At 32.3% G+C, this 17,269-nt stretch overlaps 1 protein-coding gene and 1 long non-coding RNA gene across 2 annotated transcripts; one reads left to right on the top strand and one right to left on the bottom strand.

The window, feature by feature from the left end:
• Positions 1-229: 229 nt before the first annotated feature.
• Positions 230-2,075, bottom strand: LOC126881935 (uncharacterized). Its single transcript, XR_007697061.1, has 2 exons — positions 1,388-2,075; positions 230-512 (listed from the first exon to the last, which is right to left on the bottom strand). It is a non-coding gene; the product is annotated as an uncharacterized LOC126881935 (long non-coding RNA).
• Positions 2,076-3,494: 1,419 nt separating this feature from the next.
• Positions 3,495-16,433, top strand: LOC126881938 (uncharacterized). The gene is made up of 3 exons (XM_050646674.1): positions 3,495-3,890; positions 3,944-4,005; positions 15,676-16,433. The coding sequence occupies exons 1-3, from the start codon at positions 3,856-3,858 to the stop codon at positions 15,852-15,854; spliced, it is 276 nt and encodes a 91-aa protein (XP_050502631.1). The 5' UTR covers positions 3,495-3,855; the 3' UTR covers positions 15,855-16,433.
• Positions 16,434-17,269: the final 836 nt, after the last annotated feature.

Here is a 17,269-nt window from a genome sequence, read left to right on the forward strand (position 1 = left end):
TACTCTCAAATAGGACTCATATTACACAAGTATAAAAACTTGTTGCTGGTATGAGCACATTGTGTAAATGTTAGGATTTAAAGAGGATATAAAAACCTTCAATACAATTATGAGCGTTAGTCTCTTTATATCCTAACATTTTTTTTGTTATTGTTTTAGTTTATTATTGTTTTTTATGACTCTGTAAGTTTTGTGTATAAATTGTACAATTTTCCATGACAATAAAGCATTTTTCTATTCTAAGTTGTCTATTTGTTAAACCAAAGCATTGATTATTATTACAAAATATTAATATAATCAATTAAATAATAATATTAATCTCACAAACAATATAGGAAGTATAGTTAAAAAGAATAAACATAGTAATCCACAAGGAAATAAATCTGCACATAGCTATAGCCCAAAGTAACTTCTGTTGTTTATCCAAATCTTCAATAGTCAAAAACATTTGTGTAAAATTAGATTCCAGCAGTTTCTCCTTTTCCTACATTTAAAATAGCTGGTGTTTATTCCTAAAAACAACAAATACATAAATAAAAACTCTAAATTGTATACCATAAAAAAATCATACAAATATGACAAAATATCACAAGAGTATTTTAACATTATTTAAGGACAATTGCCATAATAAGCCACAACAAAAATGTATTAAGCGAAAAAGCTATAGAGCTGAAACAGGAAGTTGCTATGTTTGGTCTATATATTAAAGAAAGTAAAAAAAAATACCTAAATGGAATATAACAACGGGTTCTTATCGGTAATAAGAAGTGTTTTTATGCATACAAAGACGTAATGAAAAGTAAGTTACTGTTACTGAATCGTGAGTATAAGCTTAGAATCTACAAAACAGTAATTACACCAGTGGTCACATATGGATGTGAAATGTGGACCATCTCAACCACTAATGAAAATCAACTGAGAATATTTGAGCGTAAAATACTAAGGAACATATTTGGACCAACACATTGTAAAGATGGTTCATGGATAATTAAAATGAACCACAAGCTGAATGAACTAATGCAGAGCGCAGATATTGTTAGATTTGTAAAGTGTCAAAGACTAAACTTTCTTGGTTGCTTAGCAAAAATGTCAGATAATCGAGCTGTGATGTCAGAGATGGAAGCCCCAAGGAAATATAACAAGAGGAAGGCCCTGTAACAGATGGATAGACGATGTAGAGAAGGATCTTAAAACCATAAATATCAGGCAGTGGTGCAGGAAAGTAGCAACAGGGCAGAATAGAAGAATGCTGTTAAGCAGGCAAAGATTTACAAATGGTTGTAGTGTCATTAGAAGAAGAAGATTTAAGGACAGTTTAGGCAGGCTATATGCATTAAGGCATTATTAAGCTTTGCATTTAACCATATTGTAATACACTATATCTTACATGGTCAAGCATGATTTTCTTTACATAACCCTTGTTCTAAACTAGAACCGAATTGGAAAGTACATATATATTTTTATTGTAGACATTTTCAAAACTTATTACTTAGTTGAATTACTTTAAACTTGCCACTTATAAAATGTTTACTACATACTCTCATATTTTAATTTGTGGTCTGTTCTCTTTATTGCTTTTATCCAATGTTCCTGCCTTTGTTTGGATAAAATTCATTTAAATGTATTGCATGGGGGAAATGTATAGCCTTGGGAACAGTAAAAAGTGAGGATTTTATCCCTGTCTGTCCTATTCCCGCAATTTACAGGCTTCTCAAGAAAGCCCTTGCTACAAGTCGGTCAAACACAAGGAAAGGTGTTTTTTCTTTTTTGCACACAAACAAATTGACACAAACTGATAATTACTATGGGATAATTCAGTTCTGTAGGCTATAAACAACTTTATATTTAATTTACTATCACAATTTCGCTGCACAATTAACAATAAAAAACAAAACCAAACAGAATATTCGTCTAACAACATCTACAAATAAATGTCCAATGTAAACAGTGACTAAATAAAAATAACAGGAAAGACATCAGCTAACTTCGTACTTCTCCTAACTTAAAAATGACGTTTATCATACTGTCGCAGCTTTACTATGTGTAAGAGTGAAGTAGCACTAATCCAAAGAAAAAAGATGGGCCCGGATTACGTACACTCGATACGCATCGTATCCGCCATGTTTTACTGTAGCGCCTTATGGGAAAACATGGCGGATACGATGCGTATCGAGTGTACGTAATCCGGGCCCCAGGGCTTAATATAAACTGGTGTTTATATAATTTATATTAATATAACATAAACTGGTGTCGTCACTTCGCTCCGAATGACACTCTCTCTATGTCAATATATACCTCTATGGTAATTCCTGTGCTAGACGAAAAATTAGAACATGTTCTATTTTTCATGCTATTTTGATGCAAGTTGTCAAATTTCATGTTGCCAATATAACAAAATTTACAGTTTAGAATAAAACATAACCTTATTGTGTAAATTTAAATATTAATTATTGAAAATAATAATAATTTGTGATTTATACTTGAATATATTTAATGTTGGACTGGAATTTACATGTGAAATATCTAAAGTTAATGTTCCGGTATATTTCTTTTGTTGGCAACAATGAAAGTGGGCTCAGATGTAAAAAGCACGGTAAAAAGGTCAGAATAGACGGACTTAGCGCTTGTTCACAATGGACGTAACCATAAGGTGAACGTAAACCGTTATCATTTCGTAAACCGTAATTTGTACATAATTTTATGCAGCGTTCACAATAGACTTAAATTTTACGTAACAAAACAGGTATTTTGATTGTCAATTGTCAAAACGTTATTTATGGGTTGATGTAAATACCTACATGTTTGTTTTTGAATTTGTGTGCATTTATTTAACAGAAATATGAATACAGCTGGTTTGGCTTGTGACCTGCTTACCATTTTATTGTATTGTTACGGGTAATTTAAAAAACAAATACATAAACCAAAAAGAAAAAAGGAGAGGTTAGGAGTCTTATGAATGAAATGAGGTTGTATGATGCACAGTGGTTTTTACTTACACAAGGATTTTTATATACAATTTAAAAATGTTTTTCACCCTTACTATATTATAATTAGGGCTAGGGCTTTGAACGCACAAGCTGAATTAAAAGTTCAATATCCACGTTCTCCATTTTATTTAATTTATATTACCAAAACGTGAGATAAATATAGATTAATAGAGTAATGGGGTAAACAAAAACAAACCATAAGTAAACTGACAGAATCCACCCGTCTGAAATGTCAAACTTTTGATCACCAACATTAAAATACAAAAAATACTAGTTATCCTTAAAATTCACGTAATTCGAACATAAAGTTGAAACAATCTCAACTTTATGTAATCCTTACGTTTAAACGTAAGACAACCATAACCATAAATTTTACGTTTGCCCATTGTGAATACTTACGTTTGATTTCTACATGTTCAACTTTATGAATTACGGATGCATTATGCGTAAATTACGTTTTACGTCCATTGTGAACAAGCGCTTACATAGCATGAGACTTACATAACCTAGATCTAGATGTAAAGCTGCTTTAAACCTAAACACACGCTTTGGTCACGGAATAGAAAACAATTATTTAATTAAATCCACAAGGGAAAAGGTTTTCCTGTAGCCATCTGTAGCAGCAACTTGGTCTACTTTCGACTCGAAATAATGCGTTCCATGGAAACAACTCAGTGGATGAATAAGTAAAGACATTAATATAGCTTATGCGGAAGAAGAATTTTGACTTCTCTGTCAGTAGTGTCAATGTGCTGTCAGTGCAACGAACTGTCAGTCAGTTGTCACTTGTCAGTGTCAACTGAATAACAGCTGAGAGAAACAGAAACTTGAACTGGCTTTTGTATTTTGATAACAAATCAAAAATAAAATGGAAAAAAATTTAGAGCATTCAATGGGACAACTGTAAGTAGATACAATTTTTTTAAGTATGAATTAATACGTTTTAATTTTTTTAGTATCAACACACCAGGAGTGTATGGATGTGTTTTTGCAGATAGACATGGTCTCTGTTTGGGAAGTAAGTTTTTTGTATTATTGAAAAACATTCATTAATCAGTTATTTCTTTGTAAATAAACTAAAGCATAAACCAAGATGAAGATGTAATTTAAAAAACCTAAAGATTCATTGAGGATCAATCACTAAATCATATTGGAAATATCACTATGTACATAAATCTTGAACTAATAGGTGATATTATTATAGATGCTGGAGTAATATAATAAGTGATGAAAAAAATGGCAATTTTGACTTTTTTGTAGATTTGATGTAGGTACACTTGAGTCCATGGCTGCGTTCACCAGAAATAATCGGTTCAAGTTTCAACTGAACAGCTGTGTTTCAGGGCTTTAAAACTACGTTCAGTCTGGTGAATGGTATTTTTCCGTTTGACACTTTCATATTTGGTTTTGTTTTGTGTTCTCGCATGTTTTATGAATTATGAACTTAACCTAAAACGAGATTCGTTGTTTTTGTTTATTTTTATATCGTGCTATCATTCAATGATAACTTGATAAAGATAACTTGACACGATGACATGTCTTACACAAATTTAATTCAAAAATGGATAATAAATACTACCTTTATTGTTGTTTGATAATGACATGAACAAGAAATAATTTTTAGTGCTGCTGGCTGTGCTGGACTTGGCAGAACCATTGGATCATGATGAAGTATTCCCACCATAAATAAATTATATAATTATCACGAGAAATATGAATTATGTTGAAAATATTGTTTCTCAATACACAAATTTACAATTTCGTGAGCGTATACAATTATGTATCTCCTAAGTTTCAATTACTTTATAAGTAAAACCATTGTAAAAGTAAATATTTTCAAATCAGCGTGCCATTATAATATATTTCTTAAACACATTCAAGATTGAAGCGATGCAAATACTACGTTCAATAAAATGGCGACCGCTTCGTCAACACGTAAATAGTTTCAAAGCTCTGACATAGCCCACTGGTCTGGTGAACGCACCCCATGATTCTTTACCCATGCGTCATAATTTAACGTGTGCCAATAATTACAAATTTATATGATAAATCAACAAAAATCTAGAGATTCCAATAAGAAGAGGAGTATGAAAAGTATGTGTACTATCCCCTCTACTTTTTAACAATGCGCTCACTCAGAAGAGATGTTAAAAGAGGCACTAGAATACAGCAATGAAGGCATATCAATTAACAGAACGCTAGTGAATAATCTCAGGTATGCAGACGATACAATGGGTACTCCTTGTGGACAGCAGAGAAAGGTTGCAAATTTTGGTTGATGGTACTACACAGTACTGCGAGAGGTATGGAATGGAACTGAACACAAAAAGCATGATTCTTAGCAACAAGATTGAAGACGAAGCAATCTATATTAAAGGATGAGTTTTAGAGAAAGTAAAATTACTTGGGATGTGAGTTGAATAAACAATAGAACTAGAGTATTGAGATGATACATATTCTTTCTCCTTTTATATGGAGTTCAAGCCTGGACAATTGGCGGGTGTATGTGAAAACCTAGTCGTACAGTAGAACCCCGCAAATCCGAACCCCTCTAATCCGAAGGTTCGGCAAATCAGAACAAACGGAAAGTAAAAAAAATTTAAAAATTCAATACAAAAACTTACAAAAATGTTTACTATACAGACTAAAAACATAACCATACGTCGATTCTCTTTTAGTCAATTTGAGTCCAAAAATATTGTCCACACTCATGCGAAAACGTTTGCAGCCCTAAGGAGGATTTGTAAAGAAGTCGGTCATTTTTTTCTGACGCATGAATGTATAGCGAATTGACGCAGCGATGTTAAACCATTTACGCATAAACATTACATCGACCTGTAATGCAGCAGAGTTCAGCTCCACGTAACGTAGAGCCTCACCCAGAGCTTTGTGGCATCTGCGTGTGACACTCGATATGACAGGGAAACTTCTTCCTTGCTTACTTTATCTTCATTGGGGTTGCCTTGAGGTTGAACCAAGTCTACAATGTCCTCATCTATAAATTCTTGGTGCCCATTATCGTCAGCTTCAATCCATTCTGTAATTGCACTTTATTCTTCGTTTTCTCATCCTGTTGTGCGACTTCTAGGAGGCCATCTTGTATTGGAGTGTGGAAAAATGGAACTTTTTCAAATTGTAAATCTAGCCAGTGCGTTAGCGACTAAACACAAATAATAACACTGGTCTGCATCAGTGATATCCATCTGAGATGGGTGGAAGAGGGACAGAGTGAGACAGGTGCAGTGACTTAAAAATCAATGACAACGAAAGCTTTGAATTATTAACTTTCGGATAATCCGAACTTTTCGGAATCCGAACAGGCTGTCCCCCCAATTAGTTCGGATTTTCGGAGTTCTACTGTACAAACAAAACATATATCTAATCTAAAAACGTCTAAACAATAATAAATTACTATTCGCGGTGTGCAAGTACTTGGAAGATAAACGAGAAACGACCGTGCGCGAGTCGCGGTGAAATATTGCAACTATCTTAAATAATTCATATTGTCAATTGAAATTGTCAAATTGACGTATATTTCATACCTTCTGTCATTGAAGCAGAAAAATTATATATTGCTCCACAATATTGATATGATATGCAATTATTATATAAAGGCAAATTTAATTAATTGTATTTTGAGTGCAGTACTGCATTTTAATAACTAATTTTATTTACTACATACAATTGTTCACGTTTTCATAACATAACCTGACTCTTATTTTTTCTTCTTACTATTTTTTTGGACTATGGCCTTGACAATTATCCAGTAACCAGGACTAATATAATTGGCCAATATAATTAAAAGTGCGAATAAAAGTACAGAGCGTAGAAATAGGGGTCCCTTTGCCGAACTTGCACGGTCCCAATAGTAATAATTATTATTACTAAATAGTAATTTATTATTGTTCATTACCCTCTGTTACTTATCCCCGTGGTCAGATGCATCTGGAAAAATATTCCTTACACTATCTGTAGTAGGCAAATTTTTGTAGAAGTCATGAAAGGTTTGATTTATATATGGCGACAACTCAATTAGGTTCTTTTTTTTCTCTTTACTAATCGGATTGCCATTTTTGTAAGACATTGGTATGTTAACATGCCGCAGCCACTCTTTTCCTTTTCGTAAATAATTTAAAGATTGAAATGGCTCTTCTTCTCTTAGGGATGTTTTGTATAATATTTGGCCAGGAACATTGGTATATCGTAACCATTTAATGTCCTTCCAAATAACTTTCTGCCCATCTTCATTTATTTTTCTTTGCTGGAAAACTGATTTGAGAAGAACAGAGTACATATTATTCAAAAAAGTTGGAAATATCCATTTCACTTACGTCAAGGGTCTTTAACACCAGAAAGCCTTACGAGATTCATCCAATCTCTTGGATGTTTAATGGGACAAGGATATCTTTTTTTCGATAATCAAGTGGTCGCTGTCACACTCTATATGAGTGTGACCAGGAGTTAAGAATTTATGGTCAATGTGTTCAAGACTGGAATGTTCTTTTAACGCAAGCATGAACATGATAGATACATAACAGTTCTTGTTTTGTCCAGCACATGTATCTGAATAAAATGTAATTGTTTTTGTCGTGGATGGAAGCTGTTTAATGTGTTTGCTTAGACACGATGCTATTTGATTGGCGCCTCTTGCGGCAATGGCTTCGTGCCACATATAACAGAAAGCTTGTTGATCTTTGCATCTGTGGAGGCTAAGGTTAAATGTCCAAAGTTGCCTTTTGTAAAAAGCAACCGATGTCTGTAGATTCGGAGTTGGAAGGCACTGCTGAAGGTCAAAGCTATATACTAACTTTGGAGGGTCTTGACGTGAGCTTTCTTTGTCTGCCTTTTTTGTCATTATAAGCCATTTCAGCTTGTTGCTGGTGTTCATCTAAATCTTTTTTTGTGTTTTTTAAGTTTTCGTCTACCTCAGCAGCTCTCTAATTAACATATTATATCGATCACATGTGGCGCATGTGTCTTTTTTGGGCATTTTAAGTTTAACGAATGAAAGACGCCTTCGTAAATAAATTGTGAAACAGGTTGTTTATCAACAGGAATCCATTTTTTATATTCCTGATAAAGTCCAGAAAGCGTCTAAGTTGAAGGAAGATATCTCATACCTGTATCTTTTCTACAGTAGTGACTTTCATAAGAAAGTATTGACTTAATATGTTGCTCTACCAAATTCCTATCCGAATCTGAAATTTTGCTTGATGTTGCAAAGCCTCTTCGATCGTGATGACAAACACTTCAACTATTCCGTTTAATATTTATTTACAATTATTGATACCAGCAAACTGCTTAAAACCCATAAAATGTAAAAAATAGATGCTAACGACACACGATACGTGCAAAAGTATTCAACTTGTAACAATTTATCAACCGGTTAAAAATGTGTAAACAAGCATAAGTATGCAATAGCTGTTTGTCGCTAAGAACGTTAAATTTTTTTACCAAATCTTGTGAAAAAAGATATAAGTCGACATATTGCTGTTGTCATTAAATTATTGTTCAAAATTATGTGATATATGTTGACTTATCTATTAACCCAAACGCAAATCAGAAAAAAATTGGAACGCTTTTGATCATATGTGAACATATACCTCTATTCATAGAATATTTCATTTATTTTGACATATAAGTATTCACAAGCCCGTATTACTTTAAAAATGTTATTTTTAGTCAGTTATATCATTTTACACGTACCAAATCGCGCGTAAATATGTGTATAATGACTTATATCTCTTTTTTCTAAGTGTAATATCCATTTTTGGAATGTATGGTGTACTTAGCTCATTTTTCGCATTTTTCGACTTATATCCTTTTTCACATACACCCGCCAATTACGGATGCAACAGAAAAAAGACTTGCCAGCTTTGAGATGTGGTGTTATTGAAAAATATGGAAAATGATACAACGCATAACAAACGTGGAAACATTAAGAAAGATGAAAAAGAAATACTCAACACTATAAAGGGAAAAAATGAGCTACTTTGGTCATATACTAAGAACTGAAAAATAGGAGTTGGTGTGATTGGTTATACAAGGGACAGTAGAAGGAACAAGAGGAATGGGGAGATGACACATGTCCTGGTTGAAAAATTTAAAGCAGTGGAGTGGAAAAACAACAATAGAATTCTTCAGAACTGCTGGCTGTAGACAGAGTAAAATGGGCCATGATCATCCCCAATGTCCTTAAAGAATTTAAAGAATGAGGCACATGAAGAAGAATTCATTCTGAACTGGTCATGATCTTTAAAGGGCAGCCAAAGTTCGAAAATTGAATTTTTTAAGTTTTTTGGGTTATGATTGAAAATTATTCTCTGAAATCTTCTCTTTCCAACGATATATAACACATTATAGTATAAAATCAGGGCCGGATTTACATGTTGAACCCTACTAGGCATTAATATTTCTGGCGCTCTACACCTTGCTCTGCCCCTCCCCCTAACCCCGTTATAACCAACCAACTTTTAGCTTTACCCAGCTCTACCAAAAAAACCAGCCAACGACTGGTAATATCCTTTCACTTTACTTAAAGTTGTGGTTTCATACTGAAGCTTAGTAGGTACTGACTTTTTTTAATCGTTTTAAAACGGTACTCCAAAATATGGACAAAAATACTGTCTCTAGTGATTCAAGGTTTAATCTTAGAGCAGATGCATCACTACGGTATGAAGGTTTTTCTTGGTGTATGAAGGTGTACGGGTATGAAGGTGTTTTACATAGGCTTTGAAGTACCACAGAGCAGTTTGGTTCAAATATAAGTCCCATCCATGTGCTGAACTTGTGAAAAAATTGTACAGTTCTTGAAGTAGACCAAAAAAGAAACAGCAACCACATATGAACTAACGGCCACAGATTTTATCAGATTTAAGGAATGAGCGGCACGTGGGACATACTTAGCCTGAGAACATAGTTTTTTGATTCTGGTTTGAACATCTGAGCCCCTGCCATATTACTGGCATTGTTATATGACTGACCACGGCATTTTTGTGATATCCAAATCGAATTTATCACAAGCATCGATAAAGCATTTACAATCTGTTCAGCTTTGTGTCCGACGTTAGGCAAAAACACAAAAAGCGTTCTACGGATATGCCATCTCTAGTTATATTCCTTAGTACCAATGTTAATTGGTCAATATGAGATATGTCTGGAGTGGAGTCTACCATAATCCCAAAAATTTTGCTTCCTTAGCTTCATTTAATATATGTCTTCGAACATTTTCAGCCATACTTCATATGTTAACTAGGAAATGTATGAAGTTGTACCTGAACCTCCATCGCCATATACTTTCAACTGCTCTGCAAGAAAGGAGTCAATGCCCTGATCAAACAGTCCTAAATATTCATGGCTACCACGAAAAGCTAATCCTTTTGTGGATAGAAATTTTACAGTGGAAACAACATGCTTAAGAACATTCTTCCAGTTTTTAGTTTCCTTATTTAACTGATCAGCAAGACTTGAACTAACATCTCCTTTTATTTGATCTCTCAATTTTAACGTTTTCTGGTTTGACTTATGACAAGGAGAATTTTCGTGGTCTACCACTCTTTGTGAAGCATTTTTCCAATCATTAAAACCGGTTGTAAATGTATTTGCGTTAGCAGAGCTACTGAACAATATGCATGGAACACAAAACACAGACCCTTTTCTCTGAGAAAATGACATCCAATTTCTATTTATCATTTCTCCATTTTTAAGTTTACGAGAAAATAGCTTATCAGTTAAATCACTGTCTTTTTTATCTGATGGATAGTGCTGCTTTGATGATGTTGGTTCCCGGTTTTGTGGTGCACCGAATAAAATCCTGTTCCGCGCCCTAACGAATTTGGCGCTCTAGGCCAGTGCCTAGTCGGCCTAGTGGTAAATCCGGCCCTGTATAAAATATCCATGGTTACAAAACTATTTGTTTTCTGAACGTCTGCACTCAACTTACCGTGTACCGATAGCTTTATTCGCGGTGTGCAAGTACTTGGAGGCGATACGAGAAACGATCGTGCGAGAATAGCGGAGAAATATTGTAACTTTCTCAAATAATTCATTGTCAATTGAAATTGTCAGATTGACGTATATTTCATATCTACTGTCAATGAAAAAGAAAAATTATATATTGCTCCACAATATTGATATGATATGCAATTATTATATAAAGGTAAATGTAATTAATTGTATTTTTCTTGCATTATCGCATTTTAATAACTAATTTTATTTACTACATACAATTGTTTACGTTTTAATAACATAACCTGAATCTTATTTTTTCTTCTTATTATTTTTTTGGACTATGGCCTTGACAATTATCCAGCAACCAGGACCATATAATTGGCCAATATAATTAAAAGTGCGAATAAAAGTGCAGAGCGAAGAAACCAGGTGTCGCTTTTCCGAACTTGCACGGTCCCAATAGCCTATTAGAGTGTTTTATGTTTTTGCGATTTCCCGAATACTACGTTTTTAGCTTTTGATGTCAGATATCTCTGGTTCCTTAGATGATAGAAGGTCCAAATTTTTACAGTAATTGTAGATAGATAATATCTAGTCCCGCGTAAATTTTTATTGAAAAATGTACAAAAACAAGTAAAATAAAAAATAAAATCGAAACTTTTTTGGGTTTTTTTGTAAGAGTATTTTAAACAATTTTACAAAAATCTACGCGGGGCGAAACAATAGATGTAGTTTCAAAATAAAACAAAAATTAGGTCTCTAAGTGCTTTGGTTACATAATGTTAACATAATGTAACATAATGTAACATTTGGTAACATAATGTAATATGACATAATGTTTACATTGTCGTTAAATGGGACGTTGGGTGCCCTTAAAAGCTTACGAATATGTTTGAAACATGTTCTAAACCAGTTAGGCATTGTTCAAAACAAAACATGACCTATGAAAAAACTTTTTCTTTTAAGGAAATAACTATTGTTTAATTATCACTTATCAAAGGGACACTTAACAACAACTAAAATTATGTAGGGTTTGTGTCTTTAAGGGGAACGGAGCAAAATGCAAAATTTTGACGCATGTCAAAATTTTCAATGTGCTTTAAATTTTAAATGTATTCATTTTTTTCGAATCCTGATAAAACTAAAAAGTATTTTTAAAAAATTTAAACGCATAATGAAAGACTACTTTATTACCGAGGGTCGAAAGTCCCTTAGAATAACTAAAAAGTATCTTTTGAATGAAATATTGGCAATTAAAAATCACACTAAATTTTTTCTTTTATTTTCACCCCTGTTAAGTTTAAGGGACTTTCGGCATTCGGTAATAATGTAGTCTTTCATTCTGCGTTTAAATTTTTCAAAAATATTTATTAGTTTCCTCAGGATTCGAAAAAAATGAATACATTTAAAACACATTGAAAATTTTGACATGTGTCAAAATATTGCATTTTACTCCGTTCCCCTTAAGAGACCATAACTTTAATAAGAAACCATAAATAAATGAATTTGTGTAAGTTCATTTTATTAAAAAGTTGTTTTGAAAACTTAATGATAGATCCATTGTGTTTGTTTGAATATTTAATACGAGCCCTAACAACTATCTGTTGGAACAAGCAGTTATTTTGCAAATAAAATAGCAATTTACCGAAATTCTTTTATTTAATTTTTTTTAATTGTAGATATGCAATTAACAACATTTCTTTTGGTGTGTAGAATTATTTTTACAATTTAATTATATATTTTATGTTGATTACTACTTAATTAATTATTGGATAATCGAAAAATGCTGACAACTAAATATTGGAACAAGCGGCTTTTAACAAATTAAAATAAAAATTTAATAAGGCGTAACGTCGACCTTAGTTTGAATAACAGCCTGATCTCTATTAGGCATTATATCAACTAGGCCTTCATAGAATTCATGGGTGAAACTATCCCATATTTCTTGCAATTTAGTACGTAGTTGTGGCAAAGTACCCTGAGGGTTATTTCTTAGGCGTTGTTTCATTCTGTGCCAAAGTGTCTCTATTGGATTAAGATTCGGGCTACTAGAAGGATGTGACAAAACTTTAATGTCATGTTCTCCCATCCATTTTTTGGTAGATTTAGCCATATGGCATGAGGCTCCGTCCTGTTGAAAGATAAAATCTCCGGATGGATATAAGGTTGCCGCACTTAGTAAAAATGAATGTTCAAGGATATCTTGATATTTGGCTGCGTTTACTATGGCTCCAATAAAATGTAAAGTTCCCACCCCTTTGGCCGACATACAACCCCACACCATGATGCCCTGCGGAAACTTTACAATCCTTTTGAGACACTCTTTATGGAATGCATCTGTCTTTTCCCTAATCACACGCTTTTGGTAATCTCCCCACAGACATCAAATTTGCTTTCGTCGCTATAGATAACTTTGTTCCAGTAAAGTTTGGTCCACGAAAGTTTTGATTTAGCCCAAATATAACGATTCCTTTTCTGAGTTTCCGTCAACAATGGTTTTTCTTTGGCCTATTCGAATAAATAGAAAAATAGAAAATCTATATCGCAAATAAGAACCTATCAAACATACCTTATAAAAACTAAGACCGCTTTTGTGGATATATTATTTGCGATAGCATTCTCTGGAAACATTCATCCCAGTTTCTCTATTCCATCTAGCAGTTACTTCTCTTAGTGTATTTTTTCTTCCCGACTTACATATTCTGATTAAATGTCTTAAACTCCTTTGAGAAACAGCTTTTGGACGGCCTGAGCTTTTGCCGCGAACATCAATACTGGCAGTTTCACCATATTTCTTAATTATATTAAACACAGTAGTTGTTGTTACAGTGAATTCACTGAGATTTTCGCGCATTGTTTTCCCTGGCTGATGAATAAATTTCTCGCACTTTTGGATCAGTAGGTTTTCCACGGGCCATTATTGTACTTTACTGATTATTTCATTCATAGGAGATTCTGACCAGTAGAAAGCTACAGAAATACAAATTAAACTGATTATTTTTTGATGATTTTAACTTCCAATCGTATAGTAAGATATTTGGTCACGTGTTTAATTCTGTCCAATCAGATTAAAATTATACTGTGAATTATCTACTGTAGAAAATTACCGATATAATTTTTTTAAGTAGATTGTTTCTGTTTAATGGCAACCAGTTTCCTAGTTTTGACAACTGTCACATTTAAGAAAATATCCATAATATAGCTATTAAAAAATAATCTTACGAATATCACACGACACTAAGAAAATAATGCTTCATTTTTACTCAAATTTGTTATCATTGGGCAATAGCCACACGAGCCCTGCGGGCTCTCGTGTCTATTGCCAGACAACAAATTTTCGAAAAACTGTCGCATTATTTTCAATTTATCTTGTGATATTATACCCGATAATTTTTGATAATTGCCCGTCGGCAAGTATATTACGTCAGATGCCCTTCGTTGCTATGAAAAAATACATTCAGTGACATTAATGACAATTAATGTTTTAAAAATTATAAAAGTGATTACTTTCAACCGTCAAATAATTATAATAACTGTGTGTTTAATGGTACTAATTTGTACTTACATAAATAAATTACAATAAAATTTTGGTTTTGAACAGTTTTATTCATGAAATAATCGCAACAAATTGCACTCGATCTCTAAAATTAATATAGAATTTTAGAGCTCTTGTGTAATTACTACTGATAATAAAACTGACAGTTGTTATTTTATTCATACTCAAATGACGCGTTATAATTATTGTTGGCAACAAACTAGCTACTCGTATGTTTGATTTCAAAACCTTCTTTCCGTCAAGCTGATAAAACTTCACGCGTTTCTAGCCAGGCACGCTAAAATGCGAGGAAAATTAAAAATTGTTCCAATATTTAGTTGTCAGCAGTTTTCGATTATTAAACAATTAATTGAACAGCAATCAATACAAAATATATAATTAAACGGCAGCAATAATTCCATACATCATAAAAAATGTTGTTAATTTCATAATTACATTTAAAAAAAATTAAATAAAAGAATTTCGGTAAATTGGCATTTTATTCACCAAATAACTGCTTGTTCCAACATATAGTTGTTAGGGCTCGTAGATCCATTGTTAATACTTTTGAACTTTTGCTGATTCCTTGTATGCTCTCAGTATGCAGGTATAACTTATGTTATCAACATAATATATGTTTAACTGATATATTTTATATTTGTTTTCAAATCATCAGTTTTGTTCATCTTTTTTCTTGATAGCAAAAAAAAACAAATTTATTCACAAACAGAAATAGTATGAAGTATATTCAAATGGGAAATAAGCCACAATTTTACCTAAAAATGATTTTATTAACGTTTCGACGCCCAAGTCGGGTGTCGTTGTCAAAATACAAAATAATTATTATAATAATAATAATTATTATAATAATTATACAAAATTATTATTATACAAAATAATTATTATAATAATTATTATTATTATAATAATTATTTTGTATTTTGACAACGACACCCGACTTGGGCGTCGAAACGTTAATAAAATCATTTTTAGGTAAAACTGTGGCTTATTTCCCATTTGAATATACTTGATTATAAAAATGCCACAAGAAAATAGCTTCAGAACAATATTAAGAAATAGTATGAACATGGGAACGTACTCCTGTCAAACACCACTTTCATTTCTATAAATACTGAGTCTTGGCCATGCACTTTGTTATATAATTTAACTTTTTTTATTTTATTTAACTTTTTACTTTTGTAGTGAAAGGAGAAACTTCAACAAACAGTGCTGGCATTATTGGTGCAATTGCAGAGGAAGCCTTAAAAATAGAACCAAATAGTAAACCTCCAGTTATACATTTTGAAAATGATAATCGTTCATGTACTATTCAAAGGATTGGTACTATAACTGGAGCTATTTTCAAGAATTTACAAAACTAAACTATAGGACTCATTTTAATACAATATAAAATATCTGTTTTACAGCAATTTTTTAAATATCGCATAATCATTTATTTTTTGAGTATATCTATACCCTGTTTTTAAACCAGGAGGAGTAAACTCGAAAGACAGATTCACACCCAATAATGTCACTAGAAAAATCACCAAATACATCTTCTGTTTTGGTTGATCATGTCAGCCTTTGACAGTAATCCATAAATATTGTATTTACTAATACGTCGCTAAAGACTTCTAAAAACAACTGTTTTGGAAATAACAATTTTTAAAGGAATAATGCAGGAAACACAAAAAATTGCTGATATAACTTAATTACCCTATGATGTCAATAGTGTCAAAATTTCATAACAGAGGAGTAAACTTTCTTAAGGTTGGACCATTTACAAACAAGCAATATGGCGCGGTAAATTTGAATTACTCCTAGTTTAAAAATAGGGTATAGAAATTTTTTAGGATATTTTTGTAAATATATTGTAGAATGATATATGATAGTTATAAGGCAAAATAAAAGTCTTTTAATATAATGTAATTCATTAAAAATAAAATATACTGTTAAACAGCTTTACAATCAATTTATTTAAACTCCAACTTATCTACCTACTGCACCACAAGACTATGGCAACTACACAGTGATGAGTATGCTAAGAACTGGCAAAAGATGGAAACATTTTATATCATATTAAGTTGTGAGATAGTTCTAGTTCTTATACTTCACTAGTTGACTTCAGTCATAATTAGACATATATGACGTTAAAAACATTTTATTTTAATTTCCCATGTCAGAACAAATGACTGAATAAATTAAGAAGATGCTAGTAAAAAACATTAATTTAATTAGTAGCCATTTTGATTATCAATCAACCTAATAATAAAAATAACACAACTAAAATATTTTACTAAACGTCATATCGCCGGTCCAGAAGAAGAATGACGTAATTGCAAAAATCCAAATTTCTCAAGAGAGCAAAAAAACGATTTTTGAATATTTAAAATAGGGATTAAATGAGGAGTAATCGTCCAGGAGCATCGGTATGGCGTTTATTGTTACAATCATGGCTTTTATTTTTATCCCTATTGGTTTGAATTTCATTATCTTTATTTAATCCCCCCCCATTTTCAACCCTATCTACAGTTGTGTCATTATTCATCTAAAAATTTTTAAATATTTAAAATAGTTCTGAAGCTATTTCTTTGTGGCATTTATGTAATTTATTATTATAAAATAGTGATTAAATAAAGAATAACCGTCTAGGAGTATCGATATGGCGTTTATTCTTAGAATGATGGCTTTTAGTTTCATCCCTATTGGCTCGAATTTCATTATCTTAATTTAATCTCCCCATTTTCAACCCTATCTGCAGTTGCGTCATTTTTCATGTTAATATTTTTATGTACAA

This window comes from Diabrotica virgifera, chromosome 3 (genome assembly GCF_917563875.1).
Source record: "Diabrotica virgifera virgifera chromosome 3, PGI_DIABVI_V3a".
NCBI lineage: Eukaryota > Metazoa > Arthropoda > Insecta > Coleoptera > Chrysomelidae > Diabrotica > Diabrotica virgifera.